The following is a 22,086-nucleotide window of genomic DNA, read 5'->3' on the forward strand; positions in this document are numbered from 1 at the left end:
TTACTGCGCTCAAGCTTAGCTTCCTCTTCACTAAAGAGAGCACGATTCTTAGTACGGAGCATGTTTTTCTCCTAGATAAATAAATAAGTCATGTCCACACAAATGTGACACAAACCCATTAAAATCTTAGCCTATAACATGCTAACTTCATGTAGGTTGCGTCAGGTTCATAAGTTTGTGTGGATTTTGACACTCCTATGTGTCAGACCATCATTTGAGATTTATTATGAAAATGTTGTCATCATCCATTTATCTTATAAAAAGATAATTAAAAAAAAAAAAAACTCAGCCAACACCGTCTACTCTCAGTCGGCATGCGGGACCTACTCTTCACAAACCGATCCATCGGACGCCACGTGGAAAGCCGATGGCGACGTAAAAGAAAAGGCAATGCAGCTTCCTTCGTTTTCCCCATCAGACTCCAACACTAACAAAACACGCCTAAGAAAACCAATCTCATTCTCTCCCACTCTCACACATAAAATTTACAGTTCCAAACCCTAATCGATCAATTCGATCCCTCTCTCTTCAATTTCCAACCTCCATCTCACAGGTCCGTACATCTTAATAATTCATATATACTCTTTAAAAAAAAAAAAAAACTCATTATTATTATTAATATTTTCAACGATAGTTCCAATTATACCAGTTTGGGACTTAGGCTTTGTTCCAATTAAACCGTTTTGTCTTTTGCAAGATCGGTTAATGAGTTTGTCACTTGGATCGAATATATATATATATGTTTGAATCTTGCAGAAGATCGAGGAAGGTTTAATCGTTGAGAATCAACCATGCTTAACCGGCTTTTTGGAAAATCTAAACAGGAAACCAATGCTCTCTCCACGTTAGATAAATTAAACGAGGTATGATTATCAATGATAACCCGAGGTTTTTTTTTTTTTTTTTTTACTGTTTAATGATTTATATGTATTTTGTTAATTTGGTAATTTTGATCTATGCGATTTCTATTTTGGAATTTGGATTATAGTTTGTTGTCGTAAAGGTAGGTTTTTATCAATTTTTTAGAATAGTTTAGGGATAGGGATATAGAGAAACATGATTTTGTTTAGTTTAATTACAGTCTTGTTATGCTTTAATTGGAGATATCGAATTTCTTTGTTTTGATGAAAATGTGTTAAGTATATGAATTTTAAAGAGCAAAGATGATAAAGCTGAAGTTGATTATTCATTCTTTTGCAAGAAGATAAACATAGCAACAGTTATAAGGATTGTTCCCTTTGTGATTTTATTGGGAACTCTGGAAAAATGTTGTAATCTATTCTCAAAGCAAAAGCTGTGTTTACATTGACAATATGCTTTTATCTATTCTCAAAATCCTAAGCTCAATTATCTGTATAAACTAAAACTAAATTACAAATTTTTTGCATCTTTGTGTTTGGTGGGGTCTAATTGGTCCCTGAACTTCTGATTGTGGCAATGAGAGAGAGAGAGAGAGAGAGAGAGACCCAAGCGGCTATTAGGTCAGTGAACTTGTAATTGCTGTTTATTGTAGGAAAAGTGACTCAGAGGCTAGATACAGTCACGGGGACAAAAGCCTAGCAAAATACAAATCACATTTCAACTTAGGTTTTTTTAGGAGTGGTTTCTGGTTTTTATTTTTAGCCCTATACTGTTGTACTTGGTTTTCTCTTGTTTTAAGATAATTTTACCTATCCCAAGAATTTACAATCTTCAGTGCTCAAAAAGTAGCTAATTGTCACTGTTGTGGGGAGGAAATAAAAAGATTTAAGAACAAAATAAAATTTGTTAGTCTTCTTCCACTCCTGCTGAATTCTGCTAAACCCTTCTACTCTTACTCCTAGGCTGTCAAATTGAAGTTTTTGAAATATTCTGTTTTATAGATAGTGCGGATACCTTCTAGGTGGTGCATTATTACTTTAATCCTCTAGATCAGTTTGCTAATTGACACTTTTTTTTTTGTTACTATTTATTTGTTTACTCATTTATTTTTAATAACATTGATTGTTAATTTTCTTCAACTTTTTACTCCCTGAATTGTGTAGACACTTGAAATGCTAGAGAAAAAGGAGAAAGTACTTTTAAAAAAGGCAGCTGCAGAGGTTGAAAGGGCAAAGGAATTCACCAGAGCTAAGAACAAAAGGGGTATGGTAGATGGACTGATAGTGTTCCAATAAAAGTATAAGAAGTTGCATATGTTTTTTTTTTTTTTTTTTTTAGGTATAATTAGCTAATAATCAACTTGCTTGATGGTTTAAAAGAATCGCTGTTGCATTACTACCTTGCCGTATAAGACTATGCAGTTCTGTAGTATAGGGAATTTAGTTGAGAATATTAGCTGTATAAAGATCAAGTTTCTGTCACATCCAATTTTTGTGGAACTTTACATTGGGTCACTATTACAGTTTACGATCACTTTTTTGCTATATGAATTTGTAATTGTAATGCGGTCATTCTATCTCTTATGTAAGTTTTACAGTTATTGTAGTTTGTTTAATTTCGGAATCTTGATACCAAAAGCCTCTTGATATTTTCCAAGTTAGATTACTGCTAACAAGGGATATGGTTGGACTTTATTGTTTTGGACTTTGAACCACAATATGTTTACTAGCATGATTCTCAAAATAATAATAATAATAATAATAATAATAATAATTGGTTGAATGCTAACTTGTGCTGCAGCGGCTATACAATGTTTGAAGAGGAAGAGGCTATATGAACAGCAAATAGAGCAGCTTGGGAATTTCCAATTGCGAATCCATGATCAGGTATGCTTGTTTATTTTATATCTACTCGTGTTTTATACTTTCTTTTTTTTTTAAAAAGGTGTGTGTTTTCTGTTTTGTTGCTGCATGGAATGATTTTAATATCTAAAGTTTCTTGTATATCAATGTTGCAGATGATATTGTTAGAAGGTGCAAAAGCAACTACTGAAACTGTAGATGCATTGAGAACTGGAGCTGCTGCGATGAAGGCAATGCAGAAAGCAACGTATGTAGTTCTTTCGGGTCTATTGAATTCTTTCGTAATTTTATATTTTCCTGAATAGAAAGTATAAACTGGCATGTTTCTGAAAATTTGTTTTTACATTTTTAGACAGCTTCCTTAACCCTGGCAATGCTTGGAATTCATGGTCTGATATGCAATTTGGATTTTAGCTTAGAAGCTGACTTCATAAGTTTTGTCCTATACCTCAATGGAAAGACTGTTTTCCCTTAAAATACTTAGACTAAACATTCTTAAATGAGTGTATTGGGAACACTGTTTCTAGTCCTTATCTAAGAACATGAAATTTAATCCCTATCAACTCAAACTAAACAAATAAAAACGTTAAAATTTGAAATTATCCAATGAAAATCCAAAATAAAATATTGAAATAGTTTCTAGTGATGCTCTTGCATTAGGGAGGAGGATTGAACCTTAGATGTCTATGTTGGAAACACTAGAATGTGTCGTTGAGCTATTCCAGTGGTCACTTGATTAGGAGACGCAACCCCTAAAAAGAATCATAAATCTTATTAATATATTTTAAGACTACAATCTTTGAATTCATCTATCTACTTTAATACTTATATGTGCTGCATACAAATATTTGTTGTGGTAATAGAATTAGTGCTTTGTTTGACATACTTGCAATCATCTTCTCATGTAACAGGAATATTGATGATGTGGACAAGACCATGGATGAGATCAATGAGCAGACTGAGAACATGAAACAGATTCAGGAAGCATTGTCTACTCCAATTGGTGCATCAGCCGATTTTGATGAGGTTGTTGCTCTCTTGATGCTTACTCAATTTCTCTTGGTCCTAATTGGTCTCCACACCAACCCCCCCCCCCCCCCACAAAAAAAAGAAAAGAAAAGAAGTCATGTTCTTCTGTCTATGCATTACAATTATTTGATCCTTATTATTCTATGCTGGAAAGTTTATAAGTTTGTCATTGCAGGATGAGTTGGAAGCTGAACTCGAAGAACTGGAAGGTGCTGAGCTGGAAGAAGAACTTCTTAAGCCTGCAACTACTGCTCCTGCAGCTCCAGTGCAGGTCCCAGCGGGCCCTCAACGAAACCGTCCTACACCAAAGCCTACAGCTGAGGATGATGAACTGGCTGCACTACAGGCTGAGATGGCACTATAAGCAGGTCCTTTTTACTCTCTTATGAATCTTATGATGTGATCTATCCATTAGACCAGTGCAGCCTACGAATTTTCTTGTATTACTATTTAATTATCTATCCATTTCACCTATGCTTTTAAAGCAGTATAAGTAGTTCCATAGTGCATGTAATATTGCAGTTGATTGATGTTTGGGTTTGTATAATCTACTCTGAAATTATAAGGCAAGGGTCAATTTTTTGTTCATAATTTAGGGCCATTTTTTAAAACAATTTAAACAATTCTACACTGTGCAGTTCAGTCATTATACTCTATTGGCATCTAATTATAATATTGTTTTGGCAGAATTTTGCAGATATTGTTTGGGTGTAATGATGGGAGGCTATGTAAAGAATTGGCCTGATTGCTTATGGAGATTTCTGCCCTTTCATGCATTCTGATTTCTGTGTCGGATGATTGGTAAACAGACAATGTACATAAAGGTGGCGTCAAAATTAAACGAAGTCACCACTCAAACTTGTAATCTGCTCTTTGATGCTCCAAAACGAGTCTGTCTTTTTCAAGTTGTCACATTTAATTTATTTATTAAATGTTCGGGTGATATTCGATAACTTAATGATTCTCTCATGTCTTATCCTAGTTAATCAATAATCTTAGATCATCGTGGAGCTATATACTATGAAATGAAGCAAGTACTGTCCTGTTGCTATCAGCAACTCAGCGTCGGAAATATCACTACATTTTAATAAATGATTTTTCAAACTAGTACCATTTTAATGAGGTTTACCATTGGGTAGATAGATCTCCTAAACGCTATTATGGGCATATTAATATTATACATTTAGAAGGGGTCATGGTGTCTAGTCTTGGTTAATAAAAGAAGAGTGGTAGCTTTGGTTAGGAACAAAACTATTTTCTGCAGGGGTGAGCTCAAACTTTTAAAGTTTGTGCTTGTGCATGCCAATTTTAAGCTCTAAGGCTGTAAAATTGATTTAACGTACGTTGAGGGTCTGGTATTCCTTCTATATGAATTTGGCATGGAAGTATGCGACACTGAAGAGCTATACTAGAAAGTATAGACACACTACATTTAGGGTGTTTTACTCATGTTGTGCTCTCTGTATAATGTTATAATTTTTCAGAAATTGCATGTATTGCACTTGTATCCACACGTCTATGTTATTCTTGTCATCTGCAAAGCATAAATGTGTCAATTACAATGTATTGCCAAGTTGTCATCTGTAAAGCATAAATGTGTCAATTATAATGTATTGCCAAGTCGTACCGTACTCATCTAGTCATCAATATCCTCTTAATGAGTTTAAAAGCTAATCTTATTTGTGTGCTAGTTTTTTTTTTGAAAGGTATTTGTGTGCTAGTTATCTCATTAAAGTGAAGGATTCTTCATCAGAGTTTAGAATGATTTGAGGTACCAAATTCTACATCTTTTCGAAATTTCAAAGGTCATATGCCTGGAGGCTGGAGTGGTATTTTTGGTGCTCCTCTTATTCTTGTCAAGTTAAAATTTCAGGACTGCATGCCCTTATGGGAGATCACGAACATAATCACTTCTGAACTTCTAAGATGTCCTTTGCAAGAACATCCAGTTTGTTTTATTTAGCATCCAAGTGTTGTTTTTGTCTAATTTCTTGATTCTCCCTAAGAAGGTAATGAAAGCTGTATATTAGAAATAAAATAACTTCATGTGGCCGTGGCTTCTAGAGCTAATAAAGCAACCTGGAAGGTTGTTTGTTGCCAAAAAAATAAACGGCTTTGGGCTTTGAAGAAGGTGAAATTGTGGAATGAGAGCTATATATCATGAAGTTTATTTGAATTCTCTTTACCAAAGCTGGGTCTCTTTGGGTTGCCGGGGTAAACCAATCTATTTTTTTCCCCCTTCTTTTTGATACAAAGGCAGTGGTGCCCTAGCCTTTTGGCCATACTATTTCACTATATACCTAAAAGCCAAAGTTGATGGTTGTGGTGGGCCTTTTTTGGTTAAAGTGGGCTGGGCTGCCTCTTGCGGTATTGGGCCTGAGTATTCTGAGTACGGGAGTTGAGATCGATCCAACTGCAACTTAACTTGACTCGGCTTGTGCGCAAACTATACCTCGTCTACCAGGAGTACACTTACGGTGGGTAGAGCTGTTTCAAATAGGTTGCGACAGGCAGATATGATAATAACAATAAAATCAAATACTTTGAGATCCTTATTAAGGTAAATAGATGATCCCTACTTAAGAAAAAGATAATCATAGTTTTAACAACAATTATTTTATAAGAAAAGTAAGGGGAACAAGTGGGTAGTATATGAGTTGATTGAGAGAGGAAATAAATCAGATCAAGTCTGATCCGCAAGACCAAAACCAGAGAGGAAAGAACACCTCTTCTCAAAGTGAACAATCTCTCAGGGTCTCCCTGCCGTGGAAATTAATCACTTTGAGGGAAGCAAACCTAAATGGTTGGTACACAAGAACACCCTTTGTTTCTGACAGTGAGCAAGATTTTGAGAGGGAGAGAGGGAATCAACCTATTGGTGCATGCCTGCCATTCTAACTCTCTATCTTTTTCTTTTCTTCTTTTCTAATATTCCCCTTTTCTTATCTTTTTTCCTTTCTTAATCCTTGTTTTCTATTTCCTGGCTTTCAAGTTTCCAATACTGTGGTGTTTTTTGTTGTTCTAGTACACAACAAGGGCCTCTTTATAGTGCTTGCCGTGACCAGATTTTACTATTTTAGCCCTTAACCACCTTCGTCTAGTCTGGGTGTACCTGCTAACCACCACTGGTCCGTCTGTGTGCCACTCCCTATCACCAGACAAAAGAAAGTTATTTTGTTTGTTTGTCTGCTGTGGTACCCTTTCTTGCTACGGTGTGGTTGCCTTCTCTCTCCCTATCTCTCATAGCATGCACCTAGTGGTTCTAGCTCAACTTTGCCCCTTTAGGTGGTATGTCATCCCAGCAGGACACTTCCCTCAAAAGGGCCCTAGCAGGAACCTCAAAATAGGTTTTCCCCTCTCTCCACTGCCAAACCATGCCCTCTTACCTTTGACCCATGACCTCACCGTGTCCTATATTAGTTGGGTACAGGTTGGTAAGGTTTGGGCCTTGCCCGTGCCTCTCTTCCATGTATGTCTAAAATCTACTTGCTGCTTATGCATCTGTGTGGTTGGCCTGCACAGTCTGCCGTCCGTTCTTGACCATTTTTTGGTTTCCCTTTCCTTTATGGTTTGCCTTATTCGGGGCTGGGCCTTGCTTGATGGTGGGCTTTGCTTTTTCTTCGGCCCACCCTTTTTCTTGCTACCATCTCCTACCATATCACTCTATCATTCCTGCTGCGAAGTTGTTTTGCCTTAATCTGGCTGGGCCTCTTTGGGCTTGCCGTTCATTCTTCCCCTAATGGCCCAGCAAGGCCATTGGTTCTTTTGTTATATCACTAGCGGGCTCCTGTGTCCCATTTGTTTCCCTTGGGCGTCTCGGGCCCGTTTGCTTCCCTTGGGTTTCCTCGGCCATTTTCTTAACTTTGCATTACCATGGGTTTTTACTAAATTCTTTGGGCTTTCCTAGCCCAATTACATTATTCCTCATCCTTGGGGTTCGTGGGCTTGCCATCGACTCCTTACTTTTTTTGCTTTCATTACTTTGGGTCTGCCGTGGCCCATTCTCACTTTTCCACATCATATACTGCCCATGGTTTGCTTTTTCTCTCTTTTCGGGATCCTTTAAACCCATTTACTTCCTCAAGGCCCATTTGTTTATCTCATGGGTCTGTGATCCATTATTCCTGCCGTTTGGGCTTAATGGGTTTTCTATCCGTTTGCTAACTCTTTTTTGTCCGTGTTGCTGGGCTTCTCCCTTCCACTTGGGCTTCTGAAATGGCCATCAATAATGGTATACTAAAATTCTTCTGGATTGCTCCTAGTGTAGGAAATAGATATTAGAGACTTGAATAAGCCTTATATTAAATTATAGGTTGGGGATTGCTTGAATATCTTCTTTCGGGCACGACCATTGGCATCCAAATGGTTCTTTATACTAAAAAATTTGACATCATGTGCTCTATGATGTTGCCAGCTCTGTTAATGCTAAATTAGTGAGTGTGATCCTTGACAAGGCCTAGTTCTAGAATATCTGATGATGTCATTATAATCCAATATTAATTTGGTCTTAAATCTTAGTATTCCTCTTATAACTAAAGTACATTTTTGCCCTAACAATCCATGTTTGATTTCGTTTTCAATTGGCTCTATTATAGATTTCTCTTTGTGATGTGACTACTAAATGATCTTCATATTTAACTATTTCATAAAATACTAGCTTATAAAAGACGTTAAATTTAGAAATTTTATTGTTGTAGGCAGAAAAACATATTTTGGGTAGTCAAATTACTACTGGAAATGAATTGCAGGGCCATTACAAAAATTGGAATAAAACATGAATTGCTAAAATGAAAATTTTGAAGTGTAAAGGACTGAAATGAAAATAACCCCAAATTTTATGGATCAAAAGTGTACTCTAGCCTTCTTTTATTCTTGAATTTCAAAAATTTTTAATTTATACTTTTGCACCCCTAATACTAAAATTTTGGTTTTGTCCTAGCTAGCTAGGCTCCTATGGGGAAGAGGGCAAGGAACTATTGTCATTTGTTCTTATTAGAAATTGACTCAAATTCCTATTTAGATTTGTGTTCGTTACTGGGTTTTCTTGGGGTGGAAGAAAATGTTTTTCCTTAGCTTGGAAGAAAATGAACTTTTCTTTGTATGAAAGGAAAGTTTCTTATTGAAGAATTAATTAGGTATAAATAGTCTTGTCCATTAATGAATTGAAAGCTTATAAATAGACATTGTTGCAATGTTGGCTTTTGCCCATGGATCCTCCTATATGGAGAGAGAAGAAATACTCTTACAAGAACATGGAGTGGGTCTTTTTCAAAAATTAGTTTGAGCATTTGAGTGTTTGTCTATTTCTATGTGAGAATTATTGGGTGAATTGGCCCAATTGTCTTTGGGATTGTGAAATTGTGAGTGTGAGGTTTATATGTTAGTTTGCATTGAGAGGTTTAATTTATGTTTGTGAGGTTTATGAGTTGTTTGTGTAAGCATGTGAGTTTATGAATTTGATTTGTGAGACTTGATTGCATGTGGTTATAATCTAATACTTTGAATATTGATAGTAAATTTTGGTTGACAGTACCATAGATGTAAACTTAAAATTGGCCAAAATCATATATTATTCTATGTGTGATTTTTCTTGCAAGGACTAAGTTTAGAGGGAAAGGCATGACCCGAGTTGCATCCAAGTTTAAACAAAATGACCGGCACTCTAGTATAGATTGTCAATCTCAGGGGCAAAATGGGTAAATACCCTTAATTTTAAAACTATGTAGCAAAATGTCATTCTTTTAAAACTATCTAGCAAAATGCCCCTCTTTCAAAACTCAATTTTTAGGGAAATTGAGTTCTACATGGAACTAAATTTTCTTATACTCGAGTTCCATGTGTTTTGTGCCACAGTGGAGGTCGCTGACCTAGCATTTCGATTAAATAAGTCCACGTAGAACTTGATTTTAGTAAAATTGAGTTTTGTACTTTTTTTTTTTAAAATGGAACTCGATTTCTATAGTATTGAGTTCTTTGGAAAAAAAAAAGAGTTGAAATCGATTTTCGTAAAATTGAGTTTTGTATAAAGTTCTTGGCGACTCATTGGCGAGTTGGCCTACCTGTGAGCCAGTAGCTAGTCCCTCTAGAATAAAAGTGCTCCTCACATGCAGTTTGGCGGCTTGATTCAATCCCCATATAGTCGTCAGAGGCACTATATTGAGTAAAACTTCAACTGTCTTAAGACTAACCTCATTACAATAAATCCCACAAAATACAAGGAAATAAATTTATGGAACTTGGCTAAATGTGCCTTTGGAACTCTTAACTTGTGCCATCTACAATGAACTTCTGACTCACACATTTTTTGGTATAACATTGACCACGGTGGCTTATTTATGTTATTCTATGGTGGTGTTATATGTACTCAGTTGTCTAGGTTTGCTGACCATGATGTGTCTAACACTCCTTAGACTCTTGTATGAGTATATTAGAGCATTAACGAAATATTTATTCTTTCCAAACCATGTCACTCCATTGTGGTCAATGTATGTTTGTAGTTGTTGCTTTATTGAAATTTCTGATGATGCACATGTCGAACTACATCCAAACTTTTTTCTTGCAAAATGATGTGATTTTGAGGTGTTGCAACTCGTATCTTATTCAACCTAAGATGTTGGTGGAGTTACAAATAAACCATTCAAAATTTTGGCACATTTATAACCTCAGCTCATGGTCTAAGCATTATAACATTTATGAGTCATCAGACTGAAAGTGATTGTGTGGTCATGTTGATATAGGCTGGTAATACAATAGATGAACATGACTCCCCTTTTTCACAAGGTTACAGTGACAGTTCACATTGTGTGTAGTATTTATGACATGTGACCAAGTTATCATGTCCATCAATGACAACTGAATTTAATGGAGTTTGAATGTGGTTATGTCACATCACTTTGAGTTAGTTATCACGACACATTTGCTACATACTTTAGCAGAAACCCATCTTTCATTGACACAGGGCTAGGCATGGTCCATAATATATCCATACAATTACTTAAATATTTATATTTTTTTTACCACATGTCAATGTCAGCATTTAATTTAATGCATGTAGTATTACATTAATTTATGTTTGTTTTCTTTGTGTACCACTTTATGCAGCTTTATATTATTTACCAACTGTTGATGTACGTCATTAATTTCACTTGAGATGTTATTGCAGCCGGAGTTAGTGGATTATTCAAAGGGATAATTGCAGTAAACTCACCTATGATTTAGCCGGTTTGAACAAAGCCTACTTATGGTTTAAAAAGTGTCACTTAACGCACTTGAGGTGACCTCCATTAGACAGCCATAACCTGCCTCTCCCTTTTCCGTTAAAAAAAAAAAAAGTACCTTTTAAGGCAAAAACATAAAAGAAAACGGATCTAACAGCCTTTTAAGAAAAACTATTTTTTCATCATTGTGAACTTTAAGATCCATCATCTGAAATTATTACTACAATCCACAATGATATCCCAAAGTTTCAACACCAACAGTGCATAATTGAATATGTATGTATTCACATATCAATAGATTGATAACAAAGTCTCATAAATTATTAATCTCATTTTCATTCGAATATCACAGCCTATAAAGTTCTGCAAATGTAGTTACATACATGGATCATCATCAAATCCCAAAAGCAAATAGAAGAGAGAGAAAAAAAAGAGGGAGAAAATAAAGAACAACAACACCAAGAAAATTAGAAAACATAAGAATTCAAGGCTGCCACATTTTAAGATCTAACATCATAGAAGATGCCATAGTTCCAAAATAATTCCCATATCATAGTATCAAATCATAGTACAAAAATTCCAATAAGGCCACCATTTAAAAATTAAAATTCGCCCAAATTATCCAATTCAATCACTTTTGAGCTCACAATCAAAACTAGTTGAATTTAGATTCAAAACTGGATGACCCTGATCACAAAATCCCCAAACAAAACCAATTATAAGCTCATAAAAACAAAATACAACAATTTCAGATAGACACCAAAATGACCCAGACCACAAAAATCCCAAAAAAATTTAAATAGGGAAAAGAAGGAGGGAATAGACTAGAGAGATGAGAAGGGTCCTTGACTTTCTTAGCCAATATAGACCACCACTTGAGGCAGAAGCTAAGAAGCAGATTCATCGAGCACCTTCTTGACCAAGAAAACGTAGGAGAAACCACTCTTGCTGAATTTCCTACCTCATTACCCTGAATTGGTTGTCATTGATCCACAAATTCCTTCCTCCATTTATGGTGTCGTATAGCTCATCCAAACCAGAAAATGAGCACCCCATTTTCTAATGGAAATTATTAACTCAAATTTGTAAAATTACTTTATGGTTTGAAAAATTGCTTTGTCCACCCTCTTTCGTAAATCTTTGTGCTAATTATGTATATAAAACATGATGAAACAAATTTGATCTTGACTTGCTTTTTGATATTTTTCTTTTATATCTTATGTCAAGAAGAGTAAGGAGAGAAAAGAGGAGAGAGACATAAAATATAATAAAAAAGACTTATTTACCCCCCTCTTTTTAACAGTGAAAAGGGAGAGGTGGGTTACAGCTGTCTAATGGAGGGCACCTCAGGTGGGTTAAGTGACACTTTTTAAACCATAGGTAGACTTTGTTAAAACCGGCCAAACCACAAGTGGGTCTACTGCAATTACCCCTTATTCAATTTACAGGCCAAGTGATGTGTTTACAGTGATGGGTTGTTGCTAGGTATTGGAAGATAAGTTCAATTATTCAATTGATTCCAATTTGTGAAATAGTCCATGGGTTCACAATACAATGAGGCAGGAGTGAGCTTGGTTAATTTGTGAACATGATATGTTTTATGAGGAGTTGGTCGGTTATAAGTTGCAAGTGCCTCGTCGACTTGTAGCTTAGATGCCAAAGATACTATAGATGGACTTCGTAGGGAATTGAACCGTATCAGAGCAAAAAATAATTGAAAGAAGATATGTCTAAATTGATGTCAGACATTCTCCTTAATTACATGGAGATGTCAGATGAAGAGTAATCATGTTTGTGGCACCCTTGTATGTTGCTGTATAAGGCACTGCGTAATTAAGGAGAATGTTTGATCACCATTGCTACATTCCACTTTCTATTTATGATGAACTATTGTTGTATTAGAACTATGTATGTCACTGGTGTATTCACTTAAGAGGTCAAGGTAAATGTTATTATGTTTGGAACAAAGACACATCTTATTTATATTATAACTGGCATTGTAGTTTAAAGCAATCACATATTAATTTGAAATATTTTAGAATGACTATTTAGGATGACAAGTTAGACACTAGAATTAGATACAGAACATATGAAAAATACAAATTCATACTTAGGATACCATAAATATGAATCTATTGCATATTAAACATTAACGGTACTAACATTAACTTAAACAAAACGTAAAATACACACTTCATAGAAATTACCTTCCAAGACGATACAATGTCTTCTTCATTTTGACGGGTAGGGGTCATAGTTTAAGATATTTTTTAAAATGGTACATAACAACTCACATTGAGAATTACACTAGGTCTACAAAGCTCATATTTTTTGATATTCCCTTAGCCATATGCATCACCAACGTAAAAGTGTTAAGTTATGTTTTTCCATATCATTTTAATTTGTTGGCATTATTCCATGATAAATTTGTTGTAATTCCATAAATTTATTTCCTTATATTTTGTGGGATATATTATAATGAGGTTAGTCTCAAGATGGTTGAAGTTTTGCTCAATACAATGCCTCTAGCAACTGTATGGCGATTGAATCAAGTTGACAGATTGCATGTGAAGGGCATTGTTATTCTAGAGGGATTGGTGACTGGTTCGTGGGTAGGCCAACCTCGCCAATGAGTTGCTAGGCACTTTGTATAAAACTCGATTTTACGAAAATCAAGTTCTACTTTATTTATTTTTAAAATTTTCCAAAAAACTCGATATAGAAATCAAGTTCCATTTGGAAAAAAAAAGAAGAAGGTATAGAACTCAATTATACTAAAATCCAGTTCTATGTGGACATTTTTTTTTAACATAAAAAATGCCAAGTCAGCAACCTCTACCGTGGCATAGAACACATGGAATTCGATATAAGAAAGTCGAGTTCCTTGTAGAACTCAATTTCCTAATGGTGTGTTTGGTAGAGTGGATTTTTGAGAGGATGGGAAAAAAAAAAGGAGGGTAAATGAGGAGGGAAATTTTTTTGGATGGTGTTTGATTGGGAGGGGGAGAGGGCAAAGATATGGTAGGGTTCGGGTGTTTTCTCCCTAGACCTACCAAAAATTTTTCTCCCCAAAATGGGGAGAAAACTGGGATGGGGGGAAGGCTGATGAGTAAATAACGAAAATGCCTATGTGCACTTGCACATAGGCTTTGTTTTTTTTTTTTTTTTTTTTTTTTTTTTTTTTTTTTTTAATTTTTTAATTTTTTTTCCTAGTTCCAAATTTAGTGTTTTGTTTTTGTGCTCCTTTTTTATTTTATTTATTTTTGGGTTTGTGCTATTTATAAAAAAAATGAAGTGTCCATAGATAATTTTTTTAATTAAAAAATGTGTTACTTTTTTATTATTTATTTAACGAGGATATAATTATAAATTTATACCAATTTCATTTTTTATCCTCTCATTTTTCTTCTCAACCAAACAAATAAGTTTTCCATCTCTCCATTTTTTCATCCTCCCGACTAAACATAAATGAGAGAAAACTAAATCTCTTTTATCCTCTCACTTTTTCACTCCTTTAATCAAACCGACTCTAAAATCAAATTTTAAAATGAGAGTATTTTACGAAATAGTTTCTAAAGAATAATATTTTGCTATGTAGTTTTAAAATTAAAAGTATTTATCCATTTTATACTAATCTCGATCGCCTTTGAAAATGCATAATAGTTACGCGCACTATGATTTACATAAATCGCTAAGGACAAAACTTAGTTACAGTACCTTAAGTGTTATTCCTTAGGTTCTCTTCTTAAGATTCTGTCATATGACTACTTAACTAAAAAATAAGCTTTCTTTCCATGAGAAAATATCGACATGACAGAATCTAAAAAAAAAAGAACTTCAGAAAGTGTAACTAAGTCTTGCTCAATCTCTGATACAGTCAATTGTCTAATCAAAAATCAAAATGGTGACCACGTAGTTGGATTGGGGTGGGGTTAAGCATTATTATTGACCATAATAAACGGAATGAGAATGAGAAAAAAAGAATAAGAAAATAAAAGAAAACAAACGATGTGACTTTTCGGAAGAGAGAGAGTGAGAGAGAGAGCTAAACAATCTGAAACAAGAAAAAAAAAAAAAAAAAAAAAATCTTAATTGGAAAGAATAGGAGGTTTACAAGAAAGAGAACATTTCAATTTTCAAGCATGAGATCACATCTGTGTTTGTCTCCATTTGTCTCTCTTTGTGTCTATCACTCTATCCAGCTCTATTGAAGATGTCAGTGAATCATATAGGTAAGTAACAGAGCAAGCACCATCAGCGTGTAGGCAATTCCTTGGTCAATTGCTACCCCTGCTAAATAAACATCAACAACCAACCATATGTTATCAGAATGAGACTGCTTTGCAAACCATTTCGTAAGAAAGGAGCATAACCCTTAAGCCCTTAACAACATTTATTTCTTGTGTGTATGTGTGTGTGTGTGTGAGAGAGAGAGAGAGAGAGAGAGAGAGGGAGAGAGAGAGAAGGAACAGAAACCATCACTTGAAGGGCCAGGCGCAGGTGCAAGGCTCTGTGCATTGATGGAAAGTACAGCCAATGCCAAAATAATTGCAAGAATAGCCATTACTAAAAATTGAACTCTAAACATCTCCATTGTAGTCGAATCTGAAACTCTTATGTGTGTTTTCTTTCTTTTTCTAGGATCCTTCTTCAGTGAAAAGAGAAAACTCTCTCTGCCTCTCAAATCTCAATGGGGTTGAATAACATTTTGGGTTTATAAAGAGGAAAAGAAAGAGAAGTCCATGCGTAGGAGAATCTTTCAGAAAAAGAAGGCCACTCTGGGGTTGTAATGGGCGTAAGATAACAGGGGTCTTAGAACCATATTTGGGCCGTTGGTTTGTGCCACGTGTACGGCCAATAATTGATGCATGTACAGACTCTAGGCATTGTCGAGCTGTTTACAGAGGGACCTCGTCCAATCAATGATTATTCTTCCTACTTACCAGTTACCACGGCCACAAGACATGCATATATGATATGAGTTGTGGAATATTCTCAATTATTTTGAAATCCAATGTTAATTACCCCCACCAAAAAAAAAAAAAAACACCCTCAATTATTTTGAGTTGTAAATAGATGAGATTTTCAAAAATTAAAATTTCAGAGATCATTGAGCCGTTGATTTGGATAGTGACCATTGGTTTGTCCTGGTCTCAAAATTCAGAAATCAGCAGGATGGGGCCAGACATGCTACCATGATTCTCGGTTTCAGATTTTAGAGCAACCCCCCTGGGCTAGAGGTCAGCTTCTGTGAACAATTTGCTTTCTGGTAGCATCGAATATGGTCACAGTTGACAAATATTATGATATACTAATAGCAAAATCACCCTATACTAGATGTTAACATCCATTTATAGCCTTTCAAATTTCTAGGATTTTAGGTAGTGACTATAGGCTTCGTCTCAGAATTCAGAATGGAGGGCCCAGACAAGGCACCGCCATTAAATATTTGGGATGAATGATATTGAAACTGCTTGATAATATCTTGATGTCTAGTTAAGCAAAAGAAAAAGAGTACAAAGGATATGGACTTAGATTTAGTGATATGAGATATCAATATTTACTTATTAGAATGACAATAAAATTGGCATAATGCTAACTTATTTATCATATTTAATACAGAAGGAATAAACCACATATGTTGCTTGGAAAATGGGATTATGAAAATTTTAAAAGAATTTCAAGCAATAAGTGTACTACGCTAGGATGTGACTTGTGAGTACTCATTAAATCTATAAACTTATTTTCATCATGTGGAGTGAAACTCATCAATGTAGAATAACTCTCATTTTTTATATATTAAGGTATAAGAGTGTAAGAGAGGCTGCCATCAGAAACAAGAAATTTTCCATTCAATCAAATGTTCACAGGTTAGCTCTACAACATTCAGAATTAAACACTGTTTGATTTCATTGAACATTAACCTTTAGGAAAAGGTCACAAGGCTAGGTGCCAATTTGTGAAGTAGTGCTCAATTTTTAAAAAGAAATATAAGCCATACTTCACATTGCCTTATGATTTCCTTCATGGCCAATTTGGATGGATGGGGTTGCAATTTCCGGCCAACTGTCTTCAACTCGCCTCTACTCTCCCTCCCTGTCTATAAAAACTGGCCATCAAGCTTCTAATCAGCAGCTGCACTGAGTGGAACTGCTGATAACTCCAAATAGTCAAAATCATCAGTTATTCCAACCTGCATTTAGATTTAAAAGCATGACATCAGAGAGAAGAGAGAAACCTGTCAAACAAGGTTACTAGCCTCAAACACATGCCTGCAGTTGCAGTTGACAAGGATAATTAAACAGAAATCATAGAAAACTCCCTAAAAAATACGGGTGTGCTTTCATTTCAGTCTAATCAATGAGGAATGGCCAGGGAAAAAAACAGGTGTCCTTTTATACTAAGAAAAAAAGATAAAGCTTCACTGCTTTGCCTTAAGCTTGGTGCAGGATGCATTGAGTCAGGGAGTTATATGTTGTGGTTGGCTCCATGTTTTTTCATTTATGAAAAAAACAAATCTGATAAAATTTGGATGCACAATTGCCATGGAGTGTTTGGATCAGAACAATAGCTATAAGCTTATTGTTCAAATTAACACAGTTCGAGTGAGCAAGCACATACACAAGGAAGAGGAAGTAGGAATGCCACCATCCAATGCTGGAAGGGAAATGGTGGGATTTATTTGTCTGCACCATTTGCAAGTATATGAACATGCAGATTGAAAAAAAAAAAAATAATAATCAAGTAATATTACCTCCTTGTACATGTTTTCAAGCTGCTCTTTGGCCTCAGGAAACTTGTTTGAACACCACTGCCGCAGTGTGAAGATGTTATCTATGGAATTTTAGCCCATAACATTGAAAATGAAAGAAGATCACTATTAGAGTTCACCATGCACTGGAGAGTTTTGTGTGTGTGTGGGGGTGGGGGGGAAGAAACACTTGTATAGAATGTAAACCTGTCCATCTGTTAGCTGCTGCATGGGCAATTTCAATTGCCTCCTCTGCCAACAGATTTATTAAATGATCAGTATGCATAAGTTAATGTTGATTGTTAGATTTGACAAAGGTGAATTTATACCACAGTTTAAGCATGAAAATTGAAGTATAAGTATTTCTTAACTCATTGCATCAAAGGCAGCTGGATCATTATCCACATACTGTCCCATCTGATCCTGAAAACATACATTAATTGTAATCACAAACTCGAAAAAACTATTTATGTTTCTTGATGCATTTTGAAGGGAGCTGGATATAATCCAACCTTCAGCACATGATAATTTTGCTCAATGGATTTTAGCTCAGCTAAGGCCTTCTCACGTTCATCCTGTTAAAGCTTTAGAGTCAGATGTACAAAGACAAACACTTCATCCTTAACCTTAATGAGGGACGGGATGAAATGGACTCACAGATTCCTCTCGTCCCCTCTTTAATGCATCACACTGGTCAACTAGTTCTACAAGCCGCTTCTTACTGCTTTGGAGATCAGATTCAAGTTTGTGATACACATTCCTCAGCTGGTCAACAAGATCAGAATAATAAAATGAAGTTACATCAATACATTTTAGAAAACTGACACCAATCAAAAATCTCAAAGAGGTTAACAAGCAAAACATTAAAAATTCACCTGATTTCCAGCAGAACTAGGAAGGCTCCAAAAGTACACCTAAATTTTCAAAATTATGAATACCATATCATGGAGACATAAATCATTATTTGTAAAATATTATAATCTTTCATTAAAAAATATCTGCAAACTTTACTTGTGCATGCAAGATATCTCATGCTATCTGCCACAGAGCTACATAGCACATACAAAGACCATCTAAAAATTGCCACTTACAGAAGTTCCTATCTTTTCTTTTGAAACAAGGTCATCATCCACTAAACTTTGGATAACATCTTTCACAGACTGACTAATCACACCTTTCCTGGGGCCCAACTTCTCAAGCTCCTTTAGCTGAAATAATCAGCCAAAAATATGAACATTGCAAGTTTCTCATAATAAAGGTATGTAAGTAATTGCTTGAGTTAAAAAATAAATAAAATAGAAGTATAAAATTACAAAGATATAGCCACCACTGTATGACATAATAGAAAATTTCATAAATCAACATGATAAAGACAAACTTTTTCCATTCCTTAATGATCCAGTACATGTGTGACAAATACCAGTAATTTCAAAGGGAAGTTTGCATCTTAAAACAATTGTGTCAAAGAGTAAATGCACTACTATCCCAAAACAAGATTACGAGTAAAAATAGAATTGCTTCACTCGTAACAAAACAATAAACTCACAAGGAAGAAGTCTTGAGACTCATAAAAGATTTGAAGCATCTTCTCACGCTTCTCTTCCAATGAAAGACCCCTTTTCTTAGACTGCACCACAAATGAAGAAGAGTTCATTAAATACGCTATCATGGAGTACCAAAATCGAGAAGTTAAAACTTTTTATTTTATTTTATTTTTATTTTCAAAGTAGAACCAACACAAATAATAAGTAAATGAAATGATAGATATGTTAGCCCTGAAATGAGAATCAATTTCACAAACATGGAGTGCGTGAATGCTTTATTATTTTAATTTCTTTTCCTGTAAGCAAACTAGAATTTGATATCAAACATAAGATCAAAACCTAGCCCCAAAGAATTAACCAAAGGACTGTAAAGCAATTCTCCATTTTTTTTTTTTTTTTTAAAAATATTCTTAAAGTTCCATTGAAATTCACAATATCACTATGTTTGGTTGCCGAGAAGAATCTGTCAATCAAATCTATTACACTTTCCAACGAGAGAGAGAGAGAGAGAGAGTGAGAGAACTTGCTAGATTTTCTCAATCGATAAAATCCCTTTTGCATTCTAAATTTCCGAGTAACAACATAATTTTCTAGATTTTCTTAGCAACTAAACAGACAATATAGCCTCAACGAATTAACCAAAGGACTGAAAAAAAAAAAAAAAAAAAAAAAAAAAAAAAAAAAAAAAAACTAGAATCCAATGAAATTCCCCTATCCCTTGTTTTGGTAGCTGAGAAAACTAGTTAATCAAATCTAATTATAGTTTCCAAAAAAAAAAAAAAAAAAACGCTGTACCTCATTTAAGCCGAGTAATTGTATCCGACTCAACTGAGAAAATTCCTTTTGCTTTCTAAATTTCAGAATATTAGTAAAATCATAATTTGCTCGATTTTCTCAGCAACCAGACAGAGCAAGTAATGTACGGACAGAGACATGGATGCTAGGGTTCATAATTATAAACTATATTTTTTTGATAAGTCGTAATTATAAACTATATCGGAATACATCAACCAAAAGCTCAAAAGCTAAATAAAATATAAATCCCAAATTGTTAACAAATCAGAGATGAGATTAGGGTTTGAAAGGGAGTGATTAATGATCATACCATCGAAACGAATCGTTTTGCCCAGGAAGACAACGACGTCTAATTCGAAGAACACTGCGAAGGGATCGGAGAGGGAGAGAGAGAGTGTGTGAAACAAGTTTTCCAGATGAGTGCTTTTTGTTTGAAATTGAAATGTGAGCTTTCTCCCATAAAAAAAAAAAAAAAAAAATGTGAGCTTTCTGAATCTGATTAAGAATTTGGCGGGATTTTTTTGGCCCCGTGGAAGAGTTGTTAAGGGCTTGTTTGGATGTTTTTTTTATCACTTTTAATTTACGTCACTTATCCCTCATCACTCATTACTCGTCACTTAAAATATATTATCCGTTTAACACCATCACTCAATATTTTTCACACTGTTTGTGGGCCCATACTTGTCACTCGGCGCAGCATTTTTTTTTTTTTTTTTTTCAGTACCCAAACTCACCGAACCCAGTGAAAAAAAAAAAAAAAAAAAAAAAAAAAAACCCAACCAACGGAGACTAGTGAAAGAAGAAGGAAAAAAGAAAAAGAAAAAGAAAGAACCCAGCCAACGGAGACCAATGGAAAAAGAAGAAAAAAGAAAGAAAGAAAGAGAGAACCCAGCCAGTGAAAAAAAAAAAAAAAGGTCAAAAGGTGCGGCTGACCTGACTAGTGGGTCCCTCCATGTGTGTTTAATTACAAAAATGCCATTGAAAACAAAGTTATGGAAACTGAAAACAACTAAAATGTGTTTTTAGTTTCCATAATTTATAACTAAAAAAATCAGAGAATTGAGTGATGGAAACAAAAAACTGGAAACAGAGTTATGTGGTGCCAAACGGACTTCTCAGCTATAGGTCTCACCATTTTTGAGTTATGAGTTATGGAAATCACTCATCCAAACAGCCTCTAAACAACTCATTTTCAGTTTTTAAATAATATTACATATATTTTTACACACTTTTTTACCTATGCGTATTTCAAAAAATTACAAACAACATTACTCAAACCCCTCTACCAAACGGGCCCTTTATTTTATGGTCTGGGTGCCTTTTAAGCAGAGCTGTCCACGAGTCGGGCTAGGTTAGGTTTGTGCCCAACCCAGACTCGACTTGAAACTTTCGGGCTGATGAAAACAAAAACCAAAGCCGACCCAGAACACTAGTCGAATCATCCGGTTCGGGTCTCGTCGGGTTTCGGGTTTTGTCATTGGTGATGATATTAGGCCGGATTCGTTGAGATCTAGCCGATATTTGGCTGAATCTGTTGAGATCAGGCCAAATCTCAACAAGATCTAGCTGGATCTTGACTAGATCTTGATGAGATCTCGTTGGATCTGATGGATTTCAAGTAATTCTTCGTCGGAAAATTTCAAATATCGTCAGTTTTTGTAAATTCTTGTCGAAAAACCTTTGAATGTCGTCGGATTTTTTTGATTTTATGATTGGGTCGGGCAACTCAGGTTTTTGGTGAGGAAACCTGCCAACCAACTAGAAAGTGTCAGGTTCTGGCAGTTCAGGTTTGGGCAGGTGAGGCGGGTGGGTCAGGTTTCTGGGTTAGGTGGACACCCTTACTTTTAAGGCATTTGTTAGGCATTTGTAATGTAACATTTTATAAAAGTTTTTGATATACTTTTTATGATAAATATAAAAAGATGTCAAAAAAATTAGTTTTTTTGTGTCAATTTGGTCATTAGCATTGTCAGTGTCGTGTTAATTTGGTTTTTGCCCTTATACATTACATGGAAAAATCTAATATC

General features: G+C 35.1%; 2 protein-coding genes and 1 long non-coding RNA gene across 5 annotated transcripts; 1 reads left to right on the top strand and 2 right to left on the bottom strand.

Moving 5' to 3' along the window:
* Positions 1-400: 400 nt before the first annotated feature.
* On the top strand, positions 401-4,755 carry LOC115975596 (vacuolar protein sorting-associated protein 32 homolog 2-like). Of its 2 annotated transcripts, none has more exons than XM_031096448.1 (8): positions 401-553; positions 757-863; positions 2,025-2,124; positions 2,662-2,747; positions 2,879-2,970; positions 3,635-3,749; positions 3,928-4,120; positions 4,450-4,755. In XM_031096448.1, the coding sequence occupies exons 2-7, from the start codon at positions 792-794 to the stop codon at positions 4,114-4,116; spliced, it is 654 nt and encodes a 217-aa protein (XP_030952308.1). In that variant the 5' UTR covers positions 401-553; positions 757-791; the 3' UTR covers positions 4,117-4,120; positions 4,450-4,755. The 2 variants fall into 2 exon arrangements, with proteins under 2 accessions (XP_030952308.1, XP_030952307.1); XM_031096447.1 differs by having other exon boundaries at positions 404-553; positions 4,440-4,755.
* A 10,377-nt stretch (positions 4,756-15,132) lies between these two features.
* On the bottom strand, positions 15,133-16,010 carry LOC115977961. The gene is made up of 2 exons (XR_004088610.1): positions 15,446-16,010; positions 15,133-15,262 (listed from the first exon to the last, which is right to left on the bottom strand). It is a non-coding gene; the product is annotated as an uncharacterized LOC115977961 (long non-coding RNA).
* Positions 16,011-16,802: 792 nt separating this feature from the next.
* Positions 16,803-20,560, bottom strand: LOC115975598 (meiotic nuclear division protein 1 homolog). Of its 2 annotated transcripts, XM_031096449.1 has the most exons (10): positions 20,370-20,560; positions 19,267-19,347; positions 18,812-18,928; positions 18,596-18,634; positions 18,378-18,485; positions 18,233-18,295; positions 18,092-18,143; positions 17,928-17,972; positions 17,724-17,803; positions 16,803-17,162 (listed from the first exon to the last, which is right to left on the bottom strand). In XM_031096449.1, exons 1-10 carry the CDS (start codon positions 20,370-20,372, stop codon positions 17,094-17,096), a joined length of 657 nt encoding a protein of 218 aa, XP_030952309.1. In that variant the 5' UTR covers positions 20,373-20,560; the 3' UTR covers positions 16,803-17,093. The 2 variants fall into 2 exon arrangements, with proteins under 2 accessions (XP_030952309.1, XP_030952310.1); XM_031096450.1 differs by lacking the exon at positions 17,928-17,972 and having other exon boundaries at positions 20,370-20,519.
* Positions 20,561-22,086: the final 1,526 nt, after the last annotated feature.

This window comes from Quercus lobata, chromosome 2, assembly GCF_001633185.2.
Source record: "Quercus lobata isolate SW786 chromosome 2, ValleyOak3.0 Primary Assembly, whole genome shotgun sequence".
In the NCBI taxonomy this organism is placed as follows: Eukaryota; Viridiplantae; Streptophyta; class Magnoliopsida; order Fagales; family Fagaceae; genus Quercus; species Quercus lobata.

Coding starts and splice junctions, on each gene's coding strand:
- LOC115975596 (XM_031096448.1), top strand. CDS start 792: ATGCTTAACCGGCTTTTTGGAAAATCTAAACAGGAAACCAATGCTCTC. Junction 864..2,024: donor CGTTAGATAAATTAAACGAG/GTATGATTATCA, acceptor TGAATTGTGTAG/ACACTTGAAATGCTAGAGAA. Junction 2,125..2,661: donor CAGAGCTAAGAACAAAAGGG/GTATGGTAGATG, acceptor CTTGTGCTGCAG/CGGCTATACAATGTTTGAAG.
- LOC115975598 (XM_031096449.1), bottom strand. Junction 18,929..19,266: donor AGTCTCAAGACTTCTTCCTT/GTGAGTTTATTG, acceptor TGATTATTTCAG/CTAAAGGAGCTTGAGAAGTT. Junction 17,163..17,723: donor TTGAAAACATGTACAAGGAG/GTAATATTACTT, acceptor ATCTAAATGCAG/GTTGGAATAACTGATGATTT.